The following is a 25945-nucleotide window of genomic DNA, read 5'->3' as shown; positions in this document are numbered from 1 at the left end:
CTCCTGGCACCGCCGGTGTCACCCAGCCCTTGACAGTGACACGGCTCTGCCCAGGAGCAGCAGCAGAACTTCCCACAGCCCTGGGCTCCGGGACACATCGGGCTGGCCTTTGCCGCCCCTGCTCACGCTGAATTACATCCCCAACATTAAAATATTATTTAATAGATTTGTAATATGGGATACATTGGAACTATTGCCGTACCATGGACAGAGTAAGAAATAATGTTGTCTAAATCTGATCTATGTGATCTTCAAACAAATATGGAATCCCAAACCCAGGGAGCCTTTGGTGTTCTTTGGTGTTTATTTCATCTGAGGAAGAAATTTTCAGATATGTTTATAGACAAAGGAATGGACCTCGTGGGGGTGGGAACTCCAAGCTCCCGCTCCAAGAGCTCTGCGGGACTGAACCCTGGGGTCGTTCCATGGCGTGGAGAGGAGAATGGGCAAGATCTGCTCGGGTCTGTCTCCACTCTTGCCAGCTGCCACCACCTCAAGAGGCCAGAACTCCTGGGACATGCAGCAGTCATCCAGCATTTCCCTGCACCTTCCATGTGTCCGAGCAATCCCAGCCCAGTGCGGGAGAGGTTTTACAGCGACTTCTGTGAGCCAGAGAGAAATTTGAGAAGAGGATCCAGGTTCACCCCGGAAAGAATTTCCTACTGAGTTAGTGGACACAGAAACCAAGAAAGAAAGAAGGAGAAATAAGAAAAACCTGCAGCTGCCTCTTCCAAGAGCACTTTGTTGGTCTTTCCCTACCAATGTGTAAATTCTTGAGTTTTGTAAGAATGTATAAAAAGCGTGCATGCTAGAATAAAACCAGGTTTGAAGCCTTCTGAAAATGGAGTGTTTTGCTCTGTGTTGTGACCGTCTCGACTACGAGTGCCCCGTCCCAGAGGTGATATCAACTTTGCTGCTTGGGCCGATGATTCGGAAGAGTTTCTGCGAGGGCCTCGTGGTCTTTTCCCATGGTCAGCGAGGGCTTTGGGGATGTCCTGCGGCTCCTGCTGCAGGAGAGCACGGGGAGCTGGGGGGATGTGCCCCCCAGAGGCAGCGGGATCTGACATGCCCAGCTGGGACACACGGAGCCAGCTGTGCCTGGGCTCCTAGGCACTGCCCAGGGCGATTGCAAGAGCCCAGCAGACAGCCAGGAGACTGGGGCAGCGGGAAAAGGGAGGATGAAGGAAAACCAGGAGTCAATATTGCAATGCAAGAGAGCTTTTATTGCAGGGGGAGGGCAGGAGGGGCAGGGCAAAGGAGCAGGGCCATGGCCAAGGGCTTGCCATGGCCTGGCCCTGGGCACAGCCGGGCGAGCAGGAGCAGCAGCCCCGGGCGAGTGTCTAGCACCGGGGCACCAGGAGTCCTGCGGGGATGCTCAGGAAGGGCAGGGACAAGGCAGAGCTGGTTCCCAAGCTGGCACGAGGCTCCTGTGGTGCAGAGCCTGGCCATGCCCAAGGGGTCTCGGTTCACAGAGCGTTGGGTCGGGATGTGCCGGGCTTTCTCCTGGAGCTCTTCTCGGTCTGAGGCCGCACTGGGGCTGGGGCTTAGCAGGGCCAGCAGTTGCCATTGAGGTAGCGGTGGCCACTGCTCCAGCCGCCGTAGCCGCAGCTCCCATAGCCCCCATAGCCCCCAAGGACTCCATAGCCTCCACAACCCCAACCCCTGTAGCCCCCAAGGCCTCCATAGCCCCAGCCCCCGTAGAGTCCACGGCCTCCATAGCCCCAACCTCCATAACCTCCATAGCCCCCAAGGACCCCGTAGCCCGCACGGCTTCCAAAGGCGCCCCCGGAGCCGGCTCCCACGTAGGGAGCTCCGGCCGAGCCCACAACGCTCTGCTGCGGGAAGGAGCTGAGGATGGGCCCGGGGAAGGTGACCACCGAGGCCGGGGGCTGGATGACCACCGTGGAGTCGGGGCACTGCCGCACGCAGGGCTCGTTGCTGCTGTCAGCCAGAGGGGCCGGGGTGGCCACCCCGCAGCTGGGGACACACAGGCTGGAGCAGGACATCCTTCGGCTCGGCTGGCAAAGCTGAAAGAAAAGGCACAGCCACGGCTCACGCCAAGGACTCGGCCCAAAGCCCTGCTGCTCTCGCCCACCTACAGCCCCTGGCCCAGGACTCACTCGCGATCATGCCAGGCTGCCTGAACACAGCCCCGTCCCATCGGAATGCCAGCTCACATCCCCCGCTGCCCTCACCATCCCTGAGTCTTGCTTGCCCATGGCTATGAAGAAGACTTTGCCATCCGAAGGAGCAAAGGCCTCAGGCTTCCAAAAGCCCTCAGTCCCCTGGTGTAGCCCCAACCATCCCAGCTCTGCACTGGCAGAGCAAGAGGAGCACACAGCCAAAGGTTCCCCCAGAAAGCCCCAGAGATTCCTTGAGAAAGCCAGGGATGGAGAAGGAAAGAAGAGGCAATGCTGGACTTACCAAGCAGACAAGGCGAGTCAAGCAGTGGAAGGTGGATAGAGCTCTGTGCAACCTTTGGGCCTTTTATACATCTCCCAAAGGGCCTGGGGCAGCAGGAAAGGGAGCGGTGGCAAAAAAACAACCAGGTAATTAGGAATTCAAGCTGACAAGCTACATCAGAGAGATAATGATGCAATACAATTATAGACATCAACATTGGGGAGATTGGTGTGGAAACGTGCCCTGGACCGATGGGAGGAACAGTCATGGCCCATCATTAGGTGACAGCCACGGTGCTGCTGGAGCTCAGCTCACAGCCCCAATAAACCCTGCTCTGTCCCTAATCCCTCACGTTGCTTACAAAGAATCCCGAGCATCCTTCGGGACACACTGTGCCCGGCCCCACCACACTGAGCCCCAGCCCGGCTGTGCACGCGAGCTGGCCGTGCCCAGCTGGGGTTGTCCTGGGCCACGGCCAGGGCCAACCTGGCTCTGGGGGACTCTGCCAACAGCCCTAAACCCGCCCCAGGGCCTGCTTGGCAATGCAGCCCCTCCAGGAGGGCTTGGCCAGGCCCCAGCTCACAGACACGGGGCTGGAGGAGCCAGAGGGACCCAGCCCCACTGCTGCCCTTCGGCTCCTTCCCAGGTGTCCTCTCTGTCACGGGTCTCCTGGGCTCTGTCCCACTGCTCTCCCCCTTCCCTGCAGGTTTGGGGGGTGCCCACCAGTGGCATCTGCCCCCTCAGCGCTTTGCAGGACCATCAAGGCAAACTGGGGCATGGAAACCCCAATGTCCTCCAGAACCTCAGGGGGGCAATTCACAGACGTGTCAGGGGACCCCAAAAACATGCATTGAACATTTCTGCTGGCACTGGCAGTCGGTGGGATTTGGGACATGGAATGTGCCTGGATGTCCCTGAAACCTTTGGCTGCCCCTGGAACCTGGGACATCCCACGGCCACGCTCCGCCACCTTCCTGCCGTGATCGGAGCCCCCCAGCGATCGCTGCCCGCTCCTGGTACGGCCCCAGCTCGGCACCTGCTCTGCCCGTGGCCGGGACACGCAGGGAGCCCCAGGCTGGGGCCCCGCTTCACTGCCAGCCCCGCCTCGCCCCCGCTGCGGCGGCAGAAGCCCCTCCTGGCACCGCCGGTGTCACCCAGCCCTTGACAGTGACACGGCTCTGCCCAGGAGCAGCAGCAGAACTTCCCACAGCCCTGGGCTCCGGGACACACCGGGCTGGCCTTTGCCGCCCCTGCTCACGCTGAATTACATCCCCAACATTAAAATATTATTTAATAGATTTGCAATATGGGATACATTGGAACTATTGCCGTACCATGGACAGAGTAAGAAATAATATTGTCTAAAACTGATCTATGTGAACTTAAAAACAAATATGGAATCCCAAACCCAGGGAGCCTTTGGTGTTCTTTGGTGTTTATTTCATGTGAGGAAGAAATTTTCAGATATATTTATAGACAAAGGAATGGACCTCGTGGGGGTGGGAACTCCAAGCTCCCGCTCCAAGAGCTCTGCGGGACTGAACCCTGGGGTCGTTCCATGGCGTGGAGAGGAGACTGGGCAAGATCTGCTTGGGTCTGTCTCCACTCTTGCCAGCTGCCACCACCTCAAGAGGCCAGACCTCCTGGGACATGCAGCGGTCATCCAGCATTTCCCTGCACCTTCCATGTGCCCGAGCAATCCCAGCCCAGTGCGGGAGAGGTTTTACAGCGACTTCTGTGAGCCAGAGAGAAATTTGAGAAGAGGATCCAGGTTCACCCCGGAAAGAATTTCCTACCGAGTTGGTGGACACAGAAACCAAGAAAGAAAGAAGGAGTAATAAGAGAAACCTGCAGGTGCCTCTTCCAAGAGCACTTTGTTGGTCTTTCCTGACCAATGTGTAAATTCATGAGTTTTGTAAGAATGTATAAAAAGCGTGCATGCTAGAATAAAACCAGGTTTGAAGCCTTCTGAAAATGGAGTGTTTTGCTCTGTGTTGTGACCGTCTCGACTACGAGAGCCAAGTCCCAGAGGCGATATCAACTTTGCTGCTTGGGCCGATGATTCGGAAGAGTTTCTGCGAGGGCCTCGTGTTCTTTTTCCATGGTCAGCGAGGGCTTTGGGGATGTCCTGCGGCTCCTGCTGCTGGAGAGCACGGGGAGCTGGGGGGGATGTGCTCCCCAGCGGCAGCGGGGTCTGAAATGCCCAGCTGGGACACACGGAGCCAGCTGTGCCTGGGCTCCAGGGCACTGCCCAGGGCGATTGCAAGAGCCCAGCAGACAGCCAGGAGACTGGGGCAGCAGGAAAAGGGAGGATGAAGGAAAACCAGGAGTCAACATTGCAATGCAAGAGAGCTTTTATTGCAGGGGGAGGGCAGGAGGGGCAGGGCAGAGGAGCAGGGCCATGGCCAAGGGCTTGCCGTGGCCTGGCCCTGGGCACAGCCGGGCGAGCAGGAGCAGCAGCCCCGGGTGAGTCTCTAGCACCGGGGCACCAGGAGTCCTGCGGGGATGCTCAGGAAGGGCAGGGACAAGGCAGAGCTGGTTCCTAAGCTGGCACGAGGCTCCCGTGGTGCAGAGCCTGGCCGTGCCCAAGGGGTCTTGGTTCACAGAGCGTTGGGTCGGGTGGTGCCGGAATTTCTCCTGGAGCTCTTCTCGGTCTGAGGCCGCACTGGCACTGGGGCTTAGCAGGGCCAGCAGTTGCCATTGAGGTAGCGGTGGCCACTGCTCCAGCCGCCGTAGCCACAGCTCCCATAGCCCCCATAGCCCCCAAGGACTCCATAGCCTCCACAACCCCAACCCCTGTAGCCCCCAAGGCCTCCATAGCCCCAGCCCCCGTAGAGTCCACGGCCTCCATAGCCCCAGCCTCCATAACCTCCATAGCCCCCAAGGACCCCGTAGCCCGCACGGCTTCCAAAGGCGCCCCCGGAGCCGGCTCCCACGTAGGGAGCTCCGGCCGAGCCCACAACGCTCTGCTGCGGGAAGGAGCTGAGGATGGGCCCGGGGAAGGTGACCACCGAGGCCGGGGGCTGGATGACCACCGTGGAGTCGGGGCACTGCCGCACGCAGGGCTCGTTGCTGCTGTCAGCCAGAGGGGCCGGGGTGGCCACCCCGCAGCTGGGGACACACAGGCTGGAGCAGGACATCCTTCGGCTCAGCTGGCAAAGCTGCAAGAAAAGGCACAGCCACGGCTCACGCCAAGGACTCGGCCCAAAGCCCTGCTGCTCTCGCCCACCTACAGCCCGTGGCCCAGGACTCGCTCGCGATCATCCCAGGCTGCCTGAACACAGCCCCGTCCCATCAGAATGCCAGCTCACATCCCCTGCTGCCCTCACCATCCCTGAGTCTTGCTTGCCCATGGCAATGAAGAAGACTTTGCCATCTGAAGGAGCAAAGGCCTCAGGCTTCCAAAGGCCCTCAGTCCCCTGGTGTAGCCCCAACCATCCCAGCTCTGCACTGGCAGAGCAAGAGGAGCACACAGCCAAAGGTTCCCCCAGAAAGCCCCAGAGATTCCTTGAGAAAGCCAGGGATGGAGAAGGAAAGAAGAGGCAATGCTGGACTTACCAAGTAGACAAGGCGAGTCAAGCAGTGGAAGGTGGATAGAGCTCTGTGGAACCTTTGGGCCTTTTATACATCTCCCAAAGGGCCTGGGGCAGCAGGAAAGGGAGCGGTGGCAAAAAAACAACCAGGTAATTAGGAATTCAAGCTGACAAGCTACATCAGAGAGATAATGATGCAATACAATTATAGACATCAACATTGGGGAGATTGGTGTGGAAACGTGCCCTGGACCGATGGGAGGAACAGTCATGGCCCATCATTAGGTGACAGCCACGGTGCTGCTGGAGCTCAGCTCACAGCCCCAATAAACCCTGCTCTGTCCCTAATCCCTCACGTTGCTTACAAAGAATCCCGAGCATCCTTCGGGACACGCTGTTCCCGGCCCCACCACCCTGAGCCCAAGCCCGGCTGTGCCCGTGAGTTGGCCGTGCCCAGCGGGGCCTGTCCTGGGCCACGGCCAGGACCAACCTGGCTCTGGGGAACTCGACCAACAGCCCTAAACCAGCCCCAGGGACTGCTTGGCAATGCAGCCCCTCCAGGAGGGCTTGGCCAGCCCTCAGCTCACAGACACGGGGCTGGAGGAGCCACAGGGACCATGCCCCGCTGCTGCCCTTCGGCTCCTTCCAAGGTGTCCTCTCTTGTCACGGGTCTCCTGGGCTCTGTCCCACTGCTCTCCCCCTTCCCTGCAGGTTTGGGGGGTGCCTGCAGGTTTGAGGTGCATCTGCCACCTCAGCTGTTTGCAGGACCATCAAGGCAAACTGGGGCATGGAAACCCCAATGTCCTCCAGAACCTCAGAGGGGCAATTCACAGACGTGTCAGGGGACCCCAAAACCATGCATTGAACATTTCTGCTGGCACTGGCAGTCGGTGGGATTTGGGACATGGAATGTGCCTGGATGTCCCTGAAACCTTTGGCTGCCCCTGGAACCTGGGACATCCCACGGCCACGCTCCGCCACCTTCCTGCCGTGATCGGAGCCCCGCAGCGATCGCTGCCCGCTCCTGGTACGGCCCAGCTCAGCACCTGCTCTGCCCACTGCCGGCCCCGCCTCGCCTCCTCTGCGGCTGCAGAAGCCCCTCCTGGCACCGCCGGTGTCACCCAGCCCTCGCCAGGGACACGGCTCTGCCCAGCAGCAGCAGCAGAACTTCCCACAGCCCTGGGCCAAGGGATACACCGGGCTGGCCTTTGCCGCCCCTGCTCATGCTGAATTACATCTCCAACATTAAAATATTATTTAATAGATTTGCAATATGGGATACATTGGAACTATTGCCGTACCATGGACAGAGTAAGAAATAATATTGTCTAAAACTGATCTATATGAACTTAAAAACAAATATGGAATCCCAAACCCGGGGAGCCTTTGGTGTTTATTTCATCTGAGGAAGAAATTTTCAGATATGTTTATAGACAAAGGAAGGGACCTCGTGGGGGTGGGAACTCCAAGCTCCCGCTCCAAGAGCTCTGCGGGACTGAACCCTGGGGTCGTTCCATGGCATGGAGAGGAGACTGGGCAAGATCTGCTTGGGTCTGTCTCCTCTCTTGCCAGCTGCCACCACCTCAAGAGGCCAGAACTCCTGGGACATGCAGCAGTCATCCAGCATTTCCCTGCACCTTCCATGTGCCCGAGCAATCCCAGCCCAGTGCGGGAGAGGTTGTACTGCGACTTCTGTGAGCCAGAGAGAAATTTGAGAAGAGGATCCAGGTTCACCCCGGAAAGAATTTCCTACGAAGTTGGTGGACACAGAAACCAAGAAAGAAAGAAGGAGAAATAAGAGAAATCTGCAGGTGCCTCTTCCAAGAGCACTTTGTTGGTCTTTCCCGACCAATGCGTAAATTCATGAGTTTTGTAAGAATGTATAAAAAGCGTGCATGCTAGAATAAAACCAGGTTTGAAGCCTTCTGAAAATGGAGTGTTTTGCTCTGTGTTGTGACCGTCTCGACTACGAGAGCCAAGTCCCAGAGGCGATATCAACTTTGCTGCTTGGGCTGATGATTCGGAAGAGTTTCTGAGAGGGCCTCGTGGTCTTTTCCCATGGTCAGCGAGGGCTTTGGGGATGTCCTGCGGCTCCTGCTGCTGGAGAGCACGGGGAGCTGGGGGGGGTGTGCCCCCCAGAGGCAGCAGGATCTGAAATGCCCAGCTGGGACACACGGAGCCAGCTGTGCCTGGGCTCCAGGGCACTGCCCAGGGCGATTGCAAGAGCCCAGCAGACAGCCAGGAGACTGGGGCAGCAGGAAAAGGGAGGATGAAGGAAAACCAGGAGTCAACATTGCAATGCAAGAGAGCTTTTATTGCAGGGGGAGGGCAGGAGGGGCAGGGCAGAGGAGCAGGGCCATGGCCAAGGGCTTGCCGTGGCCTGGCCCTGGGCACAGCCGGGCGAGCAGGAGCAGCAGCCCCGGGTGAGTCTCTAGCACCGGGGCACCAGGAGTCCCGCGGGGATGCTCAGGAAGGGCAGGGACAAGGCAGAGCTGGTTCCCAAGCTGGCACGAGGCTCCCGAGGTGCAGAGCCTGGCCGTGCCCAAGGGGTCTTGGTTCACAGAGCGTTGGGTCGGGATGTGCCGGGCTTTCTCCTGGAGCTCTTCTCGGTCTGAGGCCGCACTGGGGCTGGGGCTTAGCAGGGCCAGCAGTTGCCATTCAGGTAGCGGTGGCCACTGCTCCAGCCGCCGTAGCCACAGCTCCCATAGCCCCCATAGCCCCCAAGGACTCCATAGCCTCCACAACCCCAACCCCTGTAGCCCCCAAGGCCTCCATAGCCCCAGCCCCCGTAGAGTCCACGGCCTCCATAGCCCCAACCTCCATAACCTCCATAGCCCCCAAGGGCCCCGTAGCCCGCACGGCTTCCAAAGGCGCCCCCGGAGCCGGCTCCCACGTAGGGAGCTCCGGCCGAGCCCACAACGCTCTGCTGCGGGAAGGAGCTGAGGATGGGCCCGGGGAAGGTGACCACCGAGGCCGGGGGCTGGATGACCACCGTGGAGTCGGGGCACTGCCGCACGCAGGGCTCGTTGCTGCTGTCAGCCAGAGGGGCCGGGGTGGCCACCCCGCAGCTGGGGACACACAGGCTGGAGCAGGACATCCTTCGGCTCAGCTGGCAAAGCTGCAAGAAAAGGCACAGCCACGGCTCACGCCAAGAACTCGGCCCAAAGCCCTGCTGCTCTCACCCACCTACAGCCCGTGGCCCAGGACTCACTCGCGATCATCCCAGGCCGCCTGAACACAGCCCCGTCCCATCGGAATGCCAGCTCACATCCCCTGCTGCCCTCACCATCCCTGAGTCTTGCTTGCCCATGGCAATGAAGAAGACTTTGCCATCCGAAGGAGCAAAGGCCTCAGGCTTCCAAAAGCCCTCAGTCCCCTGGTGTAGCCCCAACCATCCCAGCTCTGCACTGGCAGAGCAAGAGAAGCACACAGCCAAAGGTTCCCCCAGAAAGCCCCAGAGATTCCTTGAGAAAGCCAGGGATGGAGAAGGAATGAGGAGGAATTGCTGGACTTACCAAGTAGACAAGGCGAGTCAAGCAGTGGAAGGTGGATAGAGCTCTGTGGAACCTTTGGGCCTTTTATACATCTCCCAAAGGGCCTGGGGCAGCAGGAAAGGGAGCGGTGGCAAAAAAACAACCAGGTAATTAGGAATTCAAGCTGACAAGCTGCATCAGAGAGATAATGATGCAATACAATTATAGACATCAACATTGGGGAGATTGGTGTGGAAACGTGCCCTGGACCGATGGGAGGAACAGTCATGGCCCATCATTAGGTGACAGCCACGGTGCTGCTGGAGCTCAGCTCACAGCCCCAATAAACCCTGCTCTGTCCCTAATCCCTCACGTTGCTTACAAAGAATCCCGAGCATCCTTCGGGACACGCTGTTCCCGGCCCCACCACCCTGAGCCCCAGCCCGGCGGTGCACGTGAGTTGGCCGTGCCCAGCGGGGCCTGTCCTGGGCCACGGCCAGGGCCAACCTGGCTCTGGGGGACTCGGCCAACAGACCAGGGCCAGCCCTTGGAGCCAGCTGGGCAATGCAGCCCCTCCAGGAGGGCTTGGCCAGGCCCCAGCTCACAGACACGGGGCTGGAGGAGCCACAGGGACCTGGCCCCGCTGCTGCCCTTCGTCTCCTCCTGAGGTGTCCACTCTGTCACGGGTCTCCTGGGCTCTGTCCCACTGCTCTCCCCCTTCCCTGCAGCTTTGGGGGGTGCCCACCAGTGGCATCTGCCCCCTCAGCTCATTGTGGGACCATCGAGGCAAACTGGGACATGGAAACCCCAATGTCCTCCAGAACCTCAGAGGGGCAATTCACAGACGTGTCAGGGGACCCCAAAAACATGCTTTGAACATTTCTGCTGGCACTGGCAGTCGGTGGGATTTGGGACATGGAATGTGCCTGGATGTCCCTGAAACCTTTGGCTGCCCCTGGAACCTGGGACATCCCCTGGCCATGCTCCGCCACCTTCCTGCCGTGATCGGAGCCCGGCAACGATTGCTGCCCGCTCCTGGTGCTGTCGCAGCTCGACTCCTGCTCTGCCTGCAGCCCGGGCCCTGCTCCACTGCCGGCCCCGCCTCGCCTCCTCTGCGGCTGCAGAAGCCCCTCCTGGCACCGCCGGTGTCACCCAGCCCTTGACAGTGACACGGCTCTGCCCAGGAGCAGCAGCAGAACTTCCCACAGCCCTGGGCTCCGGGACACACCGGGCTGGCCTTTGCCGCCCCTGCTCACGCTGAATTACATCCCCAACATTAAAATATTATTTAATAGATTTGTAATATGGGATACATTGGAACTATTGCCGTACCATGGACAGAGTAAGAAATAATATTGTCTAAAACTGATCTATGTGATCTTCAAACAAATATGGAATCCCAAACCCAGGGAGCCTTTGGTGTTCTTTGGTGTTTATTTCATGTGAGGAAGAAATTTTCAGATATATTTATAGACAAAGGAAGGGACCTCGTGGGGGTGGGAACTCCAAGCTCCCGCTCCAAGAGCTCTGCGGGACTGAACCCTGGGGTCGTTCCATGGCGTGGAGAGGAGACTGGGCAAGATCTGCTTGGGTCTGTCTCCTCTCTTGCCAGCTGCCACCACCTCAAGGCCGACAGGCCAGAACTCCTGGGACATGCAGCGGTCATCCAGCATTTCCCTGCACCTTCCATGTGCCCGAGCAATCCCAGCCCAGTGCGGGAGAGGTTGTACTGCGACTTCTGTGAGCCAGAGAGAAATTTGAGAAGAGGATCCAGGTTCACCCCGGAAAGAATTTCCTATGAAGTTGGTTGACACAGAAACCAAGAAAGAAAGAAGGAGAAATAAGAGAAACCTGCAGGTGCCTCTTCCAAGAGCACTTTGTTGGTCTTTCCCTACCAATGAGTAAATTCATGAGTTTTTTAAAAATGTATATAAAGCATGCGTGCTAGAATAAAACCAGGTTTGAAGCCTTCTGAAAATGGAGTGTTTTGCTCTGTGTTGTGACCGTCTCGACTACGAGAGCCCAGTCCCAGAGGTGATGTCAGCTTTGCTGCTTGGGCTGATGATTCGGAAGAGTTTCTGCGAGGGCCTCGTGGTCTTTTCCCATGGTCAGCGAGGGCTTTGGGGATGTCCTGTGGCTCCTGCTGCTGGAGAGCACAGGGAGCTGGGGGGGATGTGCTCCCCAGAGGCAGCGGGATCTGACATGCCCAGCTGGGACACACGGAGCCAGCTGTGCCTGGGCTCCTAGGCACTGCCCAGGGCGATTGCAAGAGCCCAGCAGACAGCCAGGAGACTGGGGCAGCAGGAAAAGGGAGGATGAAGGAAAACCAGGAGTCAACATTGCAATGCAAGAGAGCTTTTATTGCAGGGGGAGGGCAGGAGGGGCCGGGCAGAGGAGCAGGGCCATGGCCAAGGGCTTGCCGTGGCCTGGCCCTGGGCACAGCCGGGCGAGCAGGAGCAGCAGCCCCGGGTGAGTGTCTAGCACCGGGGCACCAGGAGTCCTGCGGGGATGCTCAGGAAGGGCAGGGACAAGACAGAGCTGGTTCCCAAGCTGGCACGAGGCTCCCGAGGTGCAGAGCCTGGCCGTGCCCAAGGGGTCTTGGTTCACAGAGCGTTGGGTCGGGATGTGCCGGGCTTTCTCCTGGAGCTCTTCTCGGTCTGAGGCCGCACTGGCACTGGGGCTTAGCAGGGCCAGCAGTTGCCATTGAGGTAGCGGTGGCCACTGCTCCAGCCGCCGTAGCCACAGCTCCCATAGCCCCCATAGCCCCCAAGGACTCCATAGCCTCCACAACCCCAACCCCTGTAGCCCCCAAGGCCTCCATAGCCCCAGCCCCCGTAGAGTCCACGGCCTCCATAGCCCCAACCTCCATAACCTCCATAGCCCCCAAGGGCCCCGTAGCCCGCACGGCTTCCAAAGGCGCCCCCAGAGCCGGCTCCCACGTAGGGAGCTCCGGCCGAGCCCACAACGCTCTGCTGCGGGAAGGAGCTGAGGATGGGCCCGGGGAAGGTGACCACCGAGGCCGGGGGCTGGATGACCACCGTGGAGTCGGGGCACTGCCGCACGCAGGGCTCGTTGCTGCTGTCAGCCAGAGGGGCCGGGGTGGCCACCCCGCAGCTGGGGACACACAGGCTGGAGCAGGACATCCTTCGGCTCAGCTGGCAAAGCTGCAAGAAAAGGCACAGCCACGGCTCACGCCAAGAACTCGGCCCAAAGCCCTGCTGCTCTCGCCCACCTACAGCCCGTGGCCCAGGACTCGCTCGCGATCATCCCAGGCCGCCTGAACACAGCCCCGTCCCATCGGAATGCCAGCTCACATCCCCTGCTGCCCTCACCATCCCTGAGTCTTGCTTGCCCATGGCAATGAAGAAGACTTTGCCATCCGAAGGAGCAAAGGCCTCAGGCTTCCAAAAGCCCTCAGTCCCCTGGTGTAGCCCCAACCATCCCAGCTCTGCACTGGCAGAGCAAGAGGAGCACACAGCCAAAGGTTCCCCCAGAAAGCCCCAGAGATTCCTTGAGAAAGCCAGGGATGGAGAAGGAATGAGGAGGAATTGCTGGACTTACCAAGTAGACAAGGCGAGTCAAGCAGTGGAAGGTGGATAGAGCTCTGTGGAACCTTTGGGCCTTTTATACATCTCCCAAAGGGCCTGGGGCAGCAGGAAAGGGAGCGGTGGCAAAAAAACAACCAGGTAATTAGGAATTCAAGCTGACAAGCTGCATCAGAGAGATAATGATGCAATACAATTATAGACATCAACATTGGGGAGATTGGTGTGGAAATGTGCCCTGGACCGATGGGAGGAACAGTCATGGCCCATCATTAGGTGACAGCCACGGTGCTGCTGGAGCTCAGCTCACAGCCCCAATAAACCCTGCTCTGTCCCTAATCCCTCACGTTGCTTACAAAGAATCCCGAGCATCCTTCGGGACACGCTGTTCCCGGCCCCACCACCCTGAGCCCCAGCCCGGCGGTGCACGTGAGTTGGCCGTGCCCAGCGGGGCCTGTCCTGGGCCACGGCCAGGGCCAACCTGGCTCTGGGGGACTCGGCCAACAGACCAGGGCCAGCCCTTGGAGCCAGCTGGGCAATGCAGCCCCTCCAGGAGGGCTTGGCCAGGCCCCAGCTCACAGACACGGGGCTGGAGGAGCCACAGGGACCTGGCCCCGCTGCCGCCCTTCGTCTCCTCCTGAGGTGTCCCCTCTGTCACGGGTCTCCTGGGCTCTGTCCCACTGCTCTCCCCCTTCCCTGCAGCTTTGGGGGGTGCCCACCAGTGGCATCTGCCCCCTCAGCTCATTGTGGGACCATCGAGGCAAACTGGGACATGGAAACCCCAATGTCCTCCAGAACCTCAGAGGGGCAATTCACAGACGTGTCAGGGGACCCCAAAAACATGCTTTGAACATTTCTGCTGGCACTGGCAGTCGGTGGGATTTGGGACATGGAATGTGCCTGGATGTCCCTGAAACCTTTGGCTGCCCCTGGAACCTGGGACATCCCCTGGCCATGCTCCGCCACCTTCCTGCCGTGATCGGAGCCCGGCAACGATTGCTGCCCGCTCCTGGTGCTGTCGCAGCTCGACTCCTGCTCTGCCTGCAGCCCGGGCCCTGCTCCACTGCCGGCCCCGCCTCGCCTCCTCTGCGGCTGCAGAAGCCCCTCCTGGCACCGCCGGTGTCACCCAGCCCTTGACAGTGACACGGCTCTGCCCAGGAGCAGCAGCAGAACTTCCCACAGCCCGGGGCTCCGGGACACACCGGGCTGGCCTTTGCCGCCCCTGCTCACGCTGAATTACATCCCCAACATTAAAATATTATTTAATAGATTTGTAATATGGGATACATTGGAACTATTGCCGTACCATGGACAGAGTAAGAAATAATATTGTCTAAAACTGATCTATGTGATCTTCAAACAAATATGGAATCCCAAACCCAGGGAGCCTTTGGTGTTCTTTGGTGTTTATTTCATGTGAGGAAGAAATTTTCAGATATATTTATAGACAAAGGAAGGGACCTCGTGGGGGTGGGAACTCCAAGCTCCCGCTCCAAGAGCTCTGCGGGACTGAACCCTGGGGTCGTTCCATGGCGTGGAGAGGAGACTGGGCAAGATCTGCTTGGGTCTGTCTCCTCTCTTGCCAGCTGCCACCACCTCAAGGCCGACAGGCCAGAACTCCTGGGACATGCAGCGGTCATCCAGCATTTCCCTGCACCTTCCATGTGCCCGAGCAATCCCAGCCCAGTGCGGGAGAGGTTGTACTGCGACTTCTGTGAGCCAGAGAGAAATTTGAGAAGAGGATCCAGGTTCACCCCGGAAAGAATTTCCTATGAAGTTGGTTGACACAGAAACCAAGAAAGAAAGAAGGAGAAATAAGAGAAACCTGCAGGTGCCTCTTCCAAGAGCACTTTGTTGGTCTTTCCCTACCAATGAGTAAATTCATGAGTTTTTTAAAAATGTATATAAAGCATGCGTGCTAGAATAAAACCAGGTTTGAAGCCTTCTGAAAATGGAGTGTTTTGCTCTGTGTTGTGACCGTCTCGACTATGAGAGCCCAGTCCCAGAGGTGATGTCAGCTTTGCTGCTTGGGCCGATGATTCGGAAGAGTTTCTGCGAGGGCCTCGTGGTCTTTTCCCATGGTCAGCGAGGGCTTTGGGGATGTCCTGTGGCTCCTGCTGCTGGAGAGCACAGGGAGCTGGGGGGGATGTGCTCCCCAGAGGCAGCGGGATCTGACATGCCCAGCTGGGACACACGGAGCCAGCTGTGCCTGGGCTCCTAGGCACTGCCCAGGGCGATTGCAAGAGCCCAGCAGACAGCCAGGAGACTGGGGCAGCGGGAAAAGGGAGGATGAAGGAAAACCAGGAGTCAACATTGCAATGCAAGAGAGCTTTTATTGCAGGGGGAGGGCAGGAGGGGCAGGGCAGAGGAGCAGGGCCATGGCCAAGGGCTGGCCGTGGCCTGGCCCTGGGCACAGCTGGGCGAGCAGGAGCAGCAGCCCCGGGTGAGTCTCTAGCACCGGGGCACCAGGAGTCCCGCGGGGATGCTCAGGAAGGGCAGGGACAAGGCAGAGCTGGTTCCCAAGCTGGCACGAGGCTCCCGAGGTGCAGAGCCTGGCCGTGCCCAAGGGGTCTTGATTCACAGAGCGTTGGGTCGGGTGGTGCCGGAATTTCTCCTGGAGCTCTTCTCGGTCTGAGGCCGCACTGGCACTGGGGCTTAGCAGGGCCAGCAGTTGCCATTGAGGTAGCGGTGGCCACTGCTCCAGCCGCCGTAGCCACAGCTCCCATAGCCCCCATAGCCCCCAAGGACTCCATAGCCCCCACAACCCCAACCCCCGTAGCCCCCAAGGCCTCCATAGCCCCAGCCCCCGTAGAGTCCACGGCCTCCATAGCCCCAGCCTCCATAACCTCCATAGCCCCCAAGGACCCCGTAGCCCGCACGGCTTCCAAAGGCGCCCCCAGAGCCGGCTCCCACGTAGGGAGCTCCGGCCGAGCCCACAACGCTCTGCTGCGGGAAGGAGCTGAGGATGGGCCCGGGGAAGGTGACCACCGAGGCCGGGGGCTGGATGACCACCGTGGAGTCGGGGCACTGCCGCACGCAGGGCTCGTTGCTGCTGTCAGCCAGAGGGGCCGGGGTGGCCACCCCGCAGCTGGGGACACACAGGCTGGAGCAGGACATCCTTGAGACCGGTGAAGGCTTCTGGAAAACACGCTGGGAAGAAGCAAAGGTGTAAGCAAGGCATTTCATGAAACTACACAGAGAAAGATCCTCAAGAGGCTTAGGAGAGCTGCACTTACCCAGATGGTGAGAGGAGTCAAAAGGAGGAGTGAGGATGGAGCTGTGCATGGAGCTCAGTGTTTTTATACACTCCAGAGAGCCTGCGGCTTCAGGAAAGGGGGTGGTGACAACAAACCCGAGTAATAAGGAATTCACGTAGACAAGCTTCATCAGAGTGATAATGTTGCAAGATAATTCCATGGAATCCCCTAATTGGGGACACAGGTGTGGAAATGTGTCCTGGACACGAAGGAAGTGATGGGAGGGACAGCCATGGCCCATGATTACGTGAAAGCCACGGTGCTGCTGGAGCTCAGCTCACAGCCCCAGTAAACCCTTCTCTGTCCCTAATCCCTCACTTTGCTTACAGAGAACAATTCCCGGCATCTTGCAGCAGCTTGGAAGTGTTGCCCCAGCCATCACCCCTGTCATTACCGGCCTTTTACAGGCTGGTAAACAGAGGCAGCGGCAGCTTGGGCAAAGGTGAAGCCACTCTCGGGTGTCTCCCAAAAAAATTCACAGCATGTTTTTGGGGTCCCCTAACACGTCTGTGAATTGCCCCTCTGAGGTTCTGGAGGACATTGGGGTTTCCATGCCCCAGTTTGCCTTGATGGTCCCGCCAAGAGCGGGGGGGCAGATGCCACTGGTGGGCAACCCCCAAACCCACAGGGAAGGGGGAGAGCGGCGGGACAGAGCCTGGGAGACCCGTGACAGAGGGGACAACAGGGGAGGAGACGAAGGGCAGCAGCGGGGCCTGGTCCCTGCGACTCCTCCAGCCCCGTGTCTGTGAGCTGGGGCCTGGCCAAGCCCTCCTGGAGGGGCTGCATTGCCCAGCTGGCTCCAAGGGCTGGTCCAGGGCTCTTGGCCAAGTCCCCCGGAGCCAGGTTGGCCCTGGCCGTGGCCCAGGACAGGCCCCGCTGGACATGGCCAACTCACGTGCACCGCCGGGCTGGGGCTCAGGGTGGTGGGGCCAGGCACAGCGTGTCCCGAAGGATGCTCGGGATTCTTTGTAAGCAACGTGAGGGATTAGGGACAGAGCGGGGTTTATTGGGGCTGTGAGCTGAGCTACAGCAGCACTGTGGCTGTCACCTAATGATGGGCCATGACTGTTCCTCCCATCGGTCCAGGGCACGTTTCCACACCAATCTCCCCAATGTTGATGTCTATAATTGTATTGCATCATTATCTCTCTGATGCAGCTTGTCAGCTTGAATTCCTAATTACCTGGTTGTTTTTTTGCTACCGCTCTCTCTGCTGCTGCCTCAGGCCCTTTGGGAGATGTATAAAAGGCCCAAAGGTTCCACAGAGCTCTATCCACCTTCCACTGCTTGACTCGCCTTGTCTACTTGGTAAGTCCAGCAATTCCTCCTCTTTCCTTCTCCATCCCTGGCTTTCTCAAGGAATCTCTGGGGCTTTCTGGGGGAACCTTTGGCTGTGTGCTCCTCTTGCTCTGCCAGTGCAGAGCTGGGATGGTTGGGGCTACACCAGGGGACTGAGGGCCTTTGGAAGCCTGAGGCCTTTGCTCCTTCGGATGGCAAAGTCTTCTTCATTGCCATGGGCAAGCAAGACTCAGGGATGGTGAGGGCAGCAAGGGATGGGAGCTGGCATTCCGATGGGACGGGGCTGTGTTCAGGCGGCCTGGGATGATCGCGAGTGATTCCCGGGCCACGGGCTGTAGGTGGGCGAGAGCAGCAGGGCTTTGGGCCGAGTCCTTGGCGTGAGCCGTGGCTGTGCCTTTTCTTGCAGCTTTGCCAGCTGAGCCGAAGGATGTCCTGCTCCAGCCTGTGTGTCCCCAGCTGCGGGGTGGCCACCCCGGCCCCTCTGGCTGACAGCAGCAACGAGCCCTGCGTGCGGCAGTGCCCCGACTCCACGGTGGTCATCCAGCCCCCGGCCTCGGTGGTCACCTTCCCCGGGCCCATCCTCAGCTCCTTCCCGCAGCAGAGCGTTGTGGGCTCGGCCGGAGCTCCCTACGTGGGAGCCGGCTCTGGGGGCGCCTTTGGAAGCCGTGCGGGCTACGGGGTCCTTGGGGGCTATGGAGGTTATGGAGGCTGGGGCTATGGAGGCCGTGGACTCTACGGGGGCTGGGGCTATGGAGGCCTTGGGGGCTACAGGGGTTGGGGTTGTGGAGGCTATGGAGTCCTTGGGGGCTATGGGGGCTATGGGAGCTGTGGCTACGGCGGCTGGAGCAGTGGCCACCGCTACCTGAATGGCAACTGCTGGCCCTGCTAAGCCCCAGCGCCAGTGCGGCCTCAGACCGAGAAGAGCTCCAGGAGAAAGCCCGGCACCTCCCGACCCAACGCTCTGTGAACCAAGACCCCTTGGGCACGGCCAGGCTCTGCACCTCGGGAGCCTCGTGCCAGCTTGGGAACCAGCTCTGCCTTGTCCCTGCCCTTCCTGAGCATCCCCGCGGGACTCCTGGTGCCCCGGTGCGAGAGACTCGCCCGGGGCTGCTGCTCCTGCTCGCCCGGCTGTGCCCAGGGCCAGGCCACGGCAAGCCCTTGGCCATGGCCCTGCTCCTCTGCCCGGCCCCTCCTGCCCTCCCTCTGCAATAAAAGCTCTCTTGCATTGCAATGTTGACTCCTGGTTTTCCTTCATCCTCCCTTTTCCTGCTGCCCCAGTCTCCTGGCTGTCTGCTGGGCTCTTGCAGTCACCCTGGGCAGTGCCCTGGAGCCCAGGCACAGCTGGCTCCGTGTGTCCCAGCTGGGCATGTCAGACCCCTCTGCCTCTGGGGAGCACATCCCCCCCAGCTCCCCGTGCTCTCCAGCAGCAGGAGCCACAGGACATCCCCAAAGCCCTCGCTGACCACGGGAAAAGACCCCGAGGCCCTCGCAGAAACTCTTCCGAATCCTCAGCCCAAGCAGCAAAGCTGACATCACCTCTGGGACTGGTGGCAGCTGGCAAGATAGGGGACAGACCTGAGCAGATCTTGCCCAGTCTCCTCTCCATGCCATGGAACGACCCCAGGGTTCAGTCCCACAGAGCTCTTGGAGCGGGAGCTTGGAGTTCCCACCCCCACGAGGTCCCTTCCTTTGTCTATAAATATATCTGAAAATTTGTTCCTCAGATGAAATAAACACCAAAGGCTCCCTGGGTTTGAGATTCCATATTTGTTTTTAAGTTCACGTAGATCAGTTTTAGACAATATTATTTCTTACTCTGTCCATGTTACGGCAATAGTTCCAATGTATCCCATATTACAAATCTATTAAATAATATTTTAATGTTGGGGATGTAATTCAGCGTGAGCAGGGGCGGCAAAGGCCAGCCCGGTGTGTCCCGGAGCCCGGGGCTGTGGGAAGTTCTGCTGCTGCTCCTGGGCATAGCCGTGTTCCTGGCGAGGGCTGGGTGACACCGGCGGTGCCAGGAGGGGATTCTGCAGCTGCAGCGGGGGCGAGGCGGGGCCGGCAGCGCCCCGAGGAGCCGCTCTGAAATCCCCGGGAGAAGCGGGAGCAGGAGGCGGTGGCGGAGCCGGAATGGTCGAGGGGATGAGGGAGGAGTGGGAGCGGTGCTGGGGCTGTTCTCCCTCTCCCTGCGGAGCCGGGGCCGCCCGAGAGCCCCGAGCGGGGCCGGCTCCCTTGGGGGCTGCACTGACCCCCAGTGCCCACGGCCCTGGGGCTCCCGCGGCTCTCGGGCAGTGTCCCACGGGCAGGGGGCTGGCGGTGGGGCCCGGGGCTCCTGTGGGGCTGCCGAGAGGAGCCCGGAGCGGGCGGGAGCCGGGCAGGGATGGAGAGAGGCTCCGTGCCAGGGGCTGGGCAGGGTCTGGCTCGGAGGGACTCTGCTGCGGGGCCGGGCCGGCCAAGGACGGGCAGGAGGAGCCCGGGCAGCTGCCGGGGCTTCTCCTCGGTCGTGGCCGAGCGGGGCTGGCGGACCCCGAAGTGGCAGCGGGTGCGGAGCAAAGAGCAGCCGAGAGCCGGTGACCATTGCAATGCGAGCCAGCTTTTATTGACGTGCGGGGGCAGGGGGGGTTCGGCAGCGGAGCGGGGCCCTGGCCGAGGGCTCCCCGCATGTCCCGGCCCCGGGCAGAGCAGGAGCCGAGCTGGGGCCGTGCTGGGAGCGGGCAGCGATGGCTGCGGGGCTCCGAGCGCGGCACGAAGGCGGCGGAGCGGGGCTGGGGGATGTCTGTCGGTGTGTCCTTCCGTCGGGCCTTGGCGAGCGGGGATGGGCCGGGGGCGTTGCTGGAGCTCTGCCGGCTCTGGGGGCGCGCTCGGGCTGGGGCTTAGCAGGGCCCGCAGCCTCTGGGGCCGCCGCAGCTGCCCCCAAAACCTCCGAATCCCCCAAAACCTCCGTAGCCCCCAAAGCCCCCGGAGCCGCCGGAGCCCGCACGGCGTCCGGAGGAGCCGCCGAAGCCGCCTCCGACGTAGGGAGCTCCGGCCGAGCCCACGGCGCTCTGCTGCGGGAAGGAGCTGAGGATGGGCCCGGGGAAGGTGACCACCGAGGCCGGGGGCTGGATGACCACCGTGGAGTCGGGGCACTGCCGCACGCAGGGCTCGTTGCAGGTGTCAGCCAGAGGGGCCGGGGTGGCCACGCCGCAGCTGGGGACACAGCAGGACATCCTGGAGACTGGGAAAGGCTTCTGGAAAACACCCCGGGAAAGAGGCAAAGGTGTGAGGGTGGAGTGGTGTTGAGAGAGATCCTCAAGAGGCTTCGGAGAGCTGCACTTACCCGGGTGATGAGAAGAGTCAAGTGCAGGAGTGTGGATGGAGCTGTGCAAGGAGCTCAGCCCTTTTATACACCCCAGAGAGCCTGGGGCTTCAGGAAAGGGGGTGCGGGCAGATCGCCCCAGTAATTACAAATTTGCGCCGAGAAGCTTCATAAATTGAGGGGACGCAGGAAAATTCTGTCATCCCCCCATTGTGGACATTGGTTTGAGAATGAGTGGACAAGAGAGAGGTGCTTTCAGGGTTAGCCGTGGCCCATCATTACGTGACAGCCACGGTGCTGCTGGAGCTCAGCTCACAGCCCCAATAAACCCTGCTCTGTCCCTGATTCCTCACTTTGCTTACAAAGAATCCCGAGCTTCCTTTGGGACACGGCTGTGCCCGGCCCCACCACGCTCAGCCCCAGGCCGGCTGTGGCCATAAGCCAGCCGTGTCCAGCTGGGCCTGTCCTGGGCCATGGCCGGGGCCAGCCTGGCTCTGGGGGGCTCGGCCAACAGTCCCAGGGCCAGCCCTCGGGGCCAGCTGGGCAATCAGAGGAGGGCTGGGCAAGGAACCAGGCTGGAGGGTCTGGGTTTTTCTTGATCCTCTCTCTTTGCTTTCCTTGCTCCTCTCTGTAGGTCTCCCCTTACTTGTTTTTCCCACTCCTGATCCCACCCGTTCACGCCCACACCCATGCTGAGATGGATCGTTGGTGAAACTTCATCTGACACGGGATCTGCCCCTCTTTTCGCACGACCAGGTGAATCGGGGAATTAACAAATCCTCCAGTGGCACAGAAATTCCCTTAGGGATTGTCCCTCCCAGAACCCCCTGTGCCCTTCCCTGTGCTGGGTGGGGTGGCCCTCCTCAGGCAGGATATGGGGGCTGCTGTCCCCCTGTGCTACCCCCAGCCTGCCCCACTCCGGGACTCTGGTCCTGCCACGTTTGGCGTTTGGGATGTGCCTCGAGTGGGTGGGATGGCTTCTCCCTCCCGGCGTCCCTATTTAGCAGCCCATAAAAAGGAATTAATGACAGTTGTGTCGGCTGTGCCCAGGATTTTAAAGCTCTACTGAGTGATGCCCAGAATTCCCATGCATGAGCAAAGCGGGGGATTAGTGACAAACCAGAGTTTATTGGGGCTGTGAGCTCGGCTTCAGCAACAAATAATCTTACACTCAGCGACTGGTCACGGTCTGTCCCTTCAGGGCCTGGTGGCTCTCCAGGGCACCTTTACGCGTTCCTAGCCCCAATTAGGATCCATGTAATTACCCAACGTTTCAGTTTGTGTCATGAAGTTTGTCCGCTTGATTCCATGGTTCTCTGGGGCTCCCATCACCACCCCCTGGACAGTGCCCTGGGCACTCTGGGGTGTATAAAAGGTCCGAGGGTTCCACAGGGCTCCATCCAGCTCTCCCCACTTGAATCTGCACATTGATCGCTGTGGTGAGTCCGAGCCTTCCCTCCATCCTCCCTTCCTCCTCTGCGCATTCCCCAGGGAATTCTTGCTGCCATTTCCCGAGGAATCTCTGTGCCCGTGCTGCAGCAGCTGTCCCAGGGCAGGGTTGGGGTGCTTGGGGTTCCACCAGTGGGCTCAAGGCCTCTGGGAGCCTGGCGCTTTGGATGAGGGAGTTTTTCTTCATTGCTGTAGGCTGGCCAGATCTGGGGGTGGTGAGGGCAGCAGGGGATTCCAGGAGCCGTGCCAGCCGTGCCATGGCTTTGCTGGGAAGGCCTGGGATGATCGCGAGTCCTGGGCCATGGGCTGTAGGTAGGCGAGAGCAGCAGGGCTTTGGGCTGAGTCCTTGGCGTGAGCCGTGGCTGTGCCTTTTCTTGCAGCTTTGCCAGCCGAGCCGAAGGATGTCCTGCTCCAGCCTGTGTGTCCCCAGCTGCGGGGTGGCCACCCCGGCCCCTCTGGCTGACAGCAGCAACGAGCCCTGCGTGCGGCAGTGCCCCGACTCCACGGTGGTCATCCAGCCCCCGGCCTCGGTGGTCACCTTCCCCGGGCCCATCCTCAGCTCCTTCCCGCAGCAGAGCGTTGTGGGCTCGGCCGGAGCTCCCTACGTGGGAGCCGGCTCCGGGGGCGCCTTTGGAAGCCGTGCGGGCTACGGGGCCCTTGGGGGCCTTGGAGGCTTTGGGGGCTATGGAGGTTTTGGGGGCTCTGGGATCTGTGGCCGCGGTTCCAGGTCCTTTGGGGGCTCCTGTGGGCCCTGCTAAGCCCCAAATCCCGGCGGAGTTCAGCGCTGCCCCTGCCCGCGGGCTCCTCCAGCAGCCCCTGCTGTCTTGTGCCTCCTGAGCCGGGGTGAAGCTGCAGCCCCTGCTCAGCGCCGGCCCAGCAGCACCGGGAGCTGCAGGGTCCCCATCACTGCCAGGTGACCCTGCAGAGCCTCGGCCGGTGCCTTTGGGGCTCCCAGCACTGCTTCCAAAAGCTGCCCCCTCTCTGCCACCCCAGCCGGCTGTGCCCAGCCTGGGCTGAGGCTCTGCCCTGCTCCACCCAGCTCAGAGCCCCAAACTCGTCCTGGGAAGGGGCAATCTCTGGGCTGGAGCCCTGGGCTGTGCCTCGCTGCTGCCTTGGGATTTTTGTGTTTCCAACGCCTTGTTGCTGGTTTGTCTCTTGCTGACACCACCTGTGGCCTTTTCATCTGCAATAAAGAATCTGCATTGCACGAATGATTTCTTTTGGTATGGATTTCTTCATCCTCACTTTAAATGCATCTCTAACTGAGCGATGGTGTGGAATGTCCCTCCATGGAATCACAGGAAGGTTTGGGTTGGAAGGGACCTTAGAACTCATCCCGTTCCACCCCCTGCCATAGGCAGGGACCCCTTCCACTGTCCCAGGGTGCTCCAAGCCCTGTCCAACCTGGCCTTGGACACTGCCAGAGATGGGGCAGCCCCAGCTTCTCTGGGAAATCCATCCCAGGGTCTCTCCACCCTCACAGGGGACAATTCCTGCCCAATGTCCCACCTAAGCCTTGTCTCCATGGGTCTGAGCTCATTCCCCCTTGTCCTGGCACCCCATCCCTTGGAAATTATCTCTCCCCGTGCTCCTCGAAGCCCCTTCAGGTCCTGCAAGGCCACAATTGGGTCACTCCAAAGCTTCTCGAGGGTGAACATTCCCAGCTTTCCCAGCAGAGCTGCTCCATCCCTCGTATCCCATCCTGGATCCTCCTCTGGGCTCTCTCCTCTCCCTGAGGGCGTTTTCCAAACGCTCCTGGAGCTCTGGCGGCCCTAGGGCCATGCCCATTCCCTGGGGAGCCTGGGCAGTTCCCAGCACCCTCTGGGGGAAGATTTTCCCTGATACCCAATCAAACCTCCCTTTTTTTTTTTTTTTTTTTTTTTTTTATTTTATTTATTGTGATAAAGAAAAACAGAAAATGTATTTTGGTAGAGAAAATTTATTTGGAAAGAGAAGCTTTCCTACAACTGTGGAACAAAACTGTACAGGAAACAAAGAGCATCGTTCCAGGGGTTCAGCGAGGCTCTGGCAAATCACCAGCATCCAAGTGATGCCTCCTGTAAAAACGGGGAATCTCCCTTTTTGGCAGCGTTGCCACGTGCAATTCCGAGCATTTCAAGTCACCTCTCTAAGCTCAGTGCCAGTAAAAAATCCGGGATAAGCCAAAGCACGGCGGAAGCAGACGACTGCTCTGCAAAGCTGCGGGAGAACAGCTCTAAACTAAGGGGAAAAAACTGAGGAATTGCAACACGAGCCCGCCTGTCCCGGGTGCTGAGCTCCCGCAGCTCTCGGGAGGAGCCGGAGCAGCCCCGGGGCCACTGCCGCAGCTGCACCGCCAACGACAGCTCGGATTTCACCCGGAATTTCCCTTGCTGCCCGTACCGGGGCTCAGCACGTCCAGCGCTTCCCGGAGCGGTAGGAATTGCAGGGATGAGTCCATTGCGAGGAGTAGCTGTAGGAATATTTGGGGGCGCAGCGCGGCTCGGCACGGGCCAGCACCGGCGCTGCCACTTTGTCCCCCGCCGCCTCCAGCCTGGCCGTGACCTCGGTGGGCAGCGCGGCCGCGGCCGGGGGCTCGCCCAGGGCCACCTCCGAGGGCTCCGAGGCTCCCACGACGGTTTGCTGCGGGTACGTGGTGAGGATGGGCCCCGGGAAGGTGACCACCACGGGCGGGGGGTAGATGATGACCCGCGAGTCGCCGCAGGCCACCACGCACGGCTCGTTGGTGCTGCTGGCCAGCGGCTGGGGACACTTGGGCTCGCAGGGGGTGGCACAGGCCAGCTGGGTGGAAGCCATCGCCCGGCGCTGCTGGGGAAGAGCCTGCGGGGTTAAAACAAACAAAAACAAACAAACAAACAAAAACCCAAACAAAGCTCCAAAAGCGAAACGAACTACTCCCGGCAGCTCTTGGCTGTTGGCGTTTAGCTCTAAGAGATCGTCAGAGGAAATTGGGATAGAGACAGAACTGGAGTGCTGGATTATTGACATTTGGGTCTAAAAAATCTTCAGAGGAAATTGGGATAGAGACAAACCTGAGCTCTTGTTTATTGACATTTGGCTCTAAGGGTCGTTAGAGATAATCGAGATAAAGACACGAGCCGAGCGCTGGTTTATTGGCATTTGACTCTAAGTGGTTTTTAGAGATAATCGAGATATCTCTAAAAGGATAGTGTGCTCATAAACTCGGGAAAAGACATGAGTTGAGCACTCGGCTATCGACATTCTTAACTCGGGTAAGAAGAGCTGATCGCTTGTTTGTTGACATTTGGCTCTAATAGTTTTGGCATTTGGCTCATGAGAGATAATTGAGATAAAAACCAGAATTGCTTCCTTGTCTATTGACATTTCGTTTTGAGATCTTGTTAGGGATAACTGAGATAAAAAACAGAATTGATGTCTCGGCTATTGACATTTCGTTTTGAGGTCTTGTTAGGGATAGCTGAGATAAAAACAAGAATTGATCACTTGGCTGTTGACATTTGTCTTTAAGATATCCTGGGAGGTAATTTAGATGCAGTTTTATCTCCCACCTTTATCTTCCCTGCCCCGATTTGTTCTGAATTCCTGTTAAATTTTCCTTTCCTCCTCTTCCCCGGGAGCAGAACTCCTCCTCTTTCCTTCCGTGCCACCTCCAAGCCCCGGCCCTGCCCCGAACCCTCCCGGCCCTTTGGAGGAATTCCCGAGG

The 25945-nt window shown here is 59.5% G+C and overlaps 9 protein-coding genes across 9 annotated transcripts; 2 read left to right on the top strand and 7 right to left on the bottom strand.

The window, feature by feature from the left end:
• Nucleotides 1–1544: 1544 nt before the first annotated feature.
• On the bottom strand, nucleotides 1545–2006 carry LOC137463718 (claw keratin-like). The gene has a single exon (XM_068175048.1). The coding sequence runs from the start codon at nucleotides 2004–2006 to the stop codon at nucleotides 1545–1547; it is 462 nt and encodes a 153-aa protein (XP_068031149.1).
• A 3075-nt stretch (nucleotides 2007–5081) lies between these two features.
• On the bottom strand, nucleotides 5082–5543 carry LOC137463715 (claw keratin-like). The gene has a single exon (XM_068175046.1). The coding sequence runs from the start codon at nucleotides 5541–5543 to the stop codon at nucleotides 5082–5084; it is 462 nt and encodes a 153-aa protein (XP_068031147.1).
• A 3028-nt stretch (nucleotides 5544–8571) lies between these two features.
• Nucleotides 8572–9033, bottom strand: LOC137463714 (claw keratin-like). Its single transcript, XM_068175045.1, has one exon. It carries the CDS (start codon nucleotides 9031–9033, stop codon nucleotides 8572–8574), a length of 462 nt encoding a protein of 153 aa, XP_068031146.1.
• Nucleotides 9034–12090: 3057 nt separating this feature from the next.
• On the bottom strand, nucleotides 12091–12552 carry LOC137463703 (claw keratin-like). Its single transcript, XM_068175027.1, has one exon. It carries the CDS (start codon nucleotides 12550–12552, stop codon nucleotides 12091–12093), a length of 462 nt encoding a protein of 153 aa, XP_068031128.1.
• Nucleotides 12553–15609: 3057 nt separating this feature from the next.
• LOC137463712 (claw keratin-like) lies at nucleotides 15610–16071 on the bottom strand. Its single transcript, XM_068175043.1, has one exon. The coding sequence runs from the start codon at nucleotides 16069–16071 to the stop codon at nucleotides 15610–15612; it is 462 nt and encodes a 153-aa protein (XP_068031144.1).
• A 1866-nt stretch (nucleotides 16072–17937) lies between these two features.
• LOC137463713 (claw keratin-like) lies at nucleotides 17938–18399 on the top strand. Its single transcript, XM_068175044.1, has one exon. The coding sequence runs from the start codon at nucleotides 17938–17940 to the stop codon at nucleotides 18397–18399; it is 462 nt and encodes a 153-aa protein (XP_068031145.1).
• Nucleotides 18400–20386: 1987 nt separating this feature from the next.
• Nucleotides 20387–20722, bottom strand: LOC137463523 (claw keratin-like). The gene has a single exon (XM_068174762.1). The coding sequence runs from the start codon at nucleotides 20720–20722 to the stop codon at nucleotides 20387–20389; it is 336 nt and encodes a 111-aa protein (XP_068030863.1).
• Nucleotides 20723–22661: 1939 nt separating this feature from the next.
• On the top strand, nucleotides 22662–23018 carry LOC137463576 (claw keratin-like). The gene has a single exon (XM_068174842.1). The coding sequence runs from the start codon at nucleotides 22662–22664 to the stop codon at nucleotides 23016–23018; it is 357 nt and encodes a 118-aa protein (XP_068030943.1).
• Nucleotides 23019–24183: 1165 nt separating this feature from the next.
• LOC137463575 (feather beta keratin-like) lies at nucleotides 24184–25114 on the bottom strand. The gene has a single exon (XM_068174841.1). The coding sequence runs from the start codon at nucleotides 25054–25056 to the stop codon at nucleotides 24649–24651; it is 408 nt and encodes a 135-aa protein (XP_068030942.1). The 5' UTR covers nucleotides 25057–25114; the 3' UTR covers nucleotides 24184–24648.
• Between the last annotated feature and the right edge of the window lie 831 nt (nucleotides 25115–25945).

The sequence above is a fragment of the Anomalospiza imberbis genome, chromosome 29 (genome assembly GCF_031753505.1).
Source record: "Anomalospiza imberbis isolate Cuckoo-Finch-1a 21T00152 chromosome 29, ASM3175350v1, whole genome shotgun sequence".
Taxonomy (NCBI): domain Eukaryota; kingdom Metazoa; phylum Chordata; class Aves; order Passeriformes; family Viduidae; genus Anomalospiza; species Anomalospiza imberbis.
The sequence above is the reverse complement of the archived record's forward strand: the minus strand, read 5'-3'. Positions and strand labels throughout refer to the sequence as shown.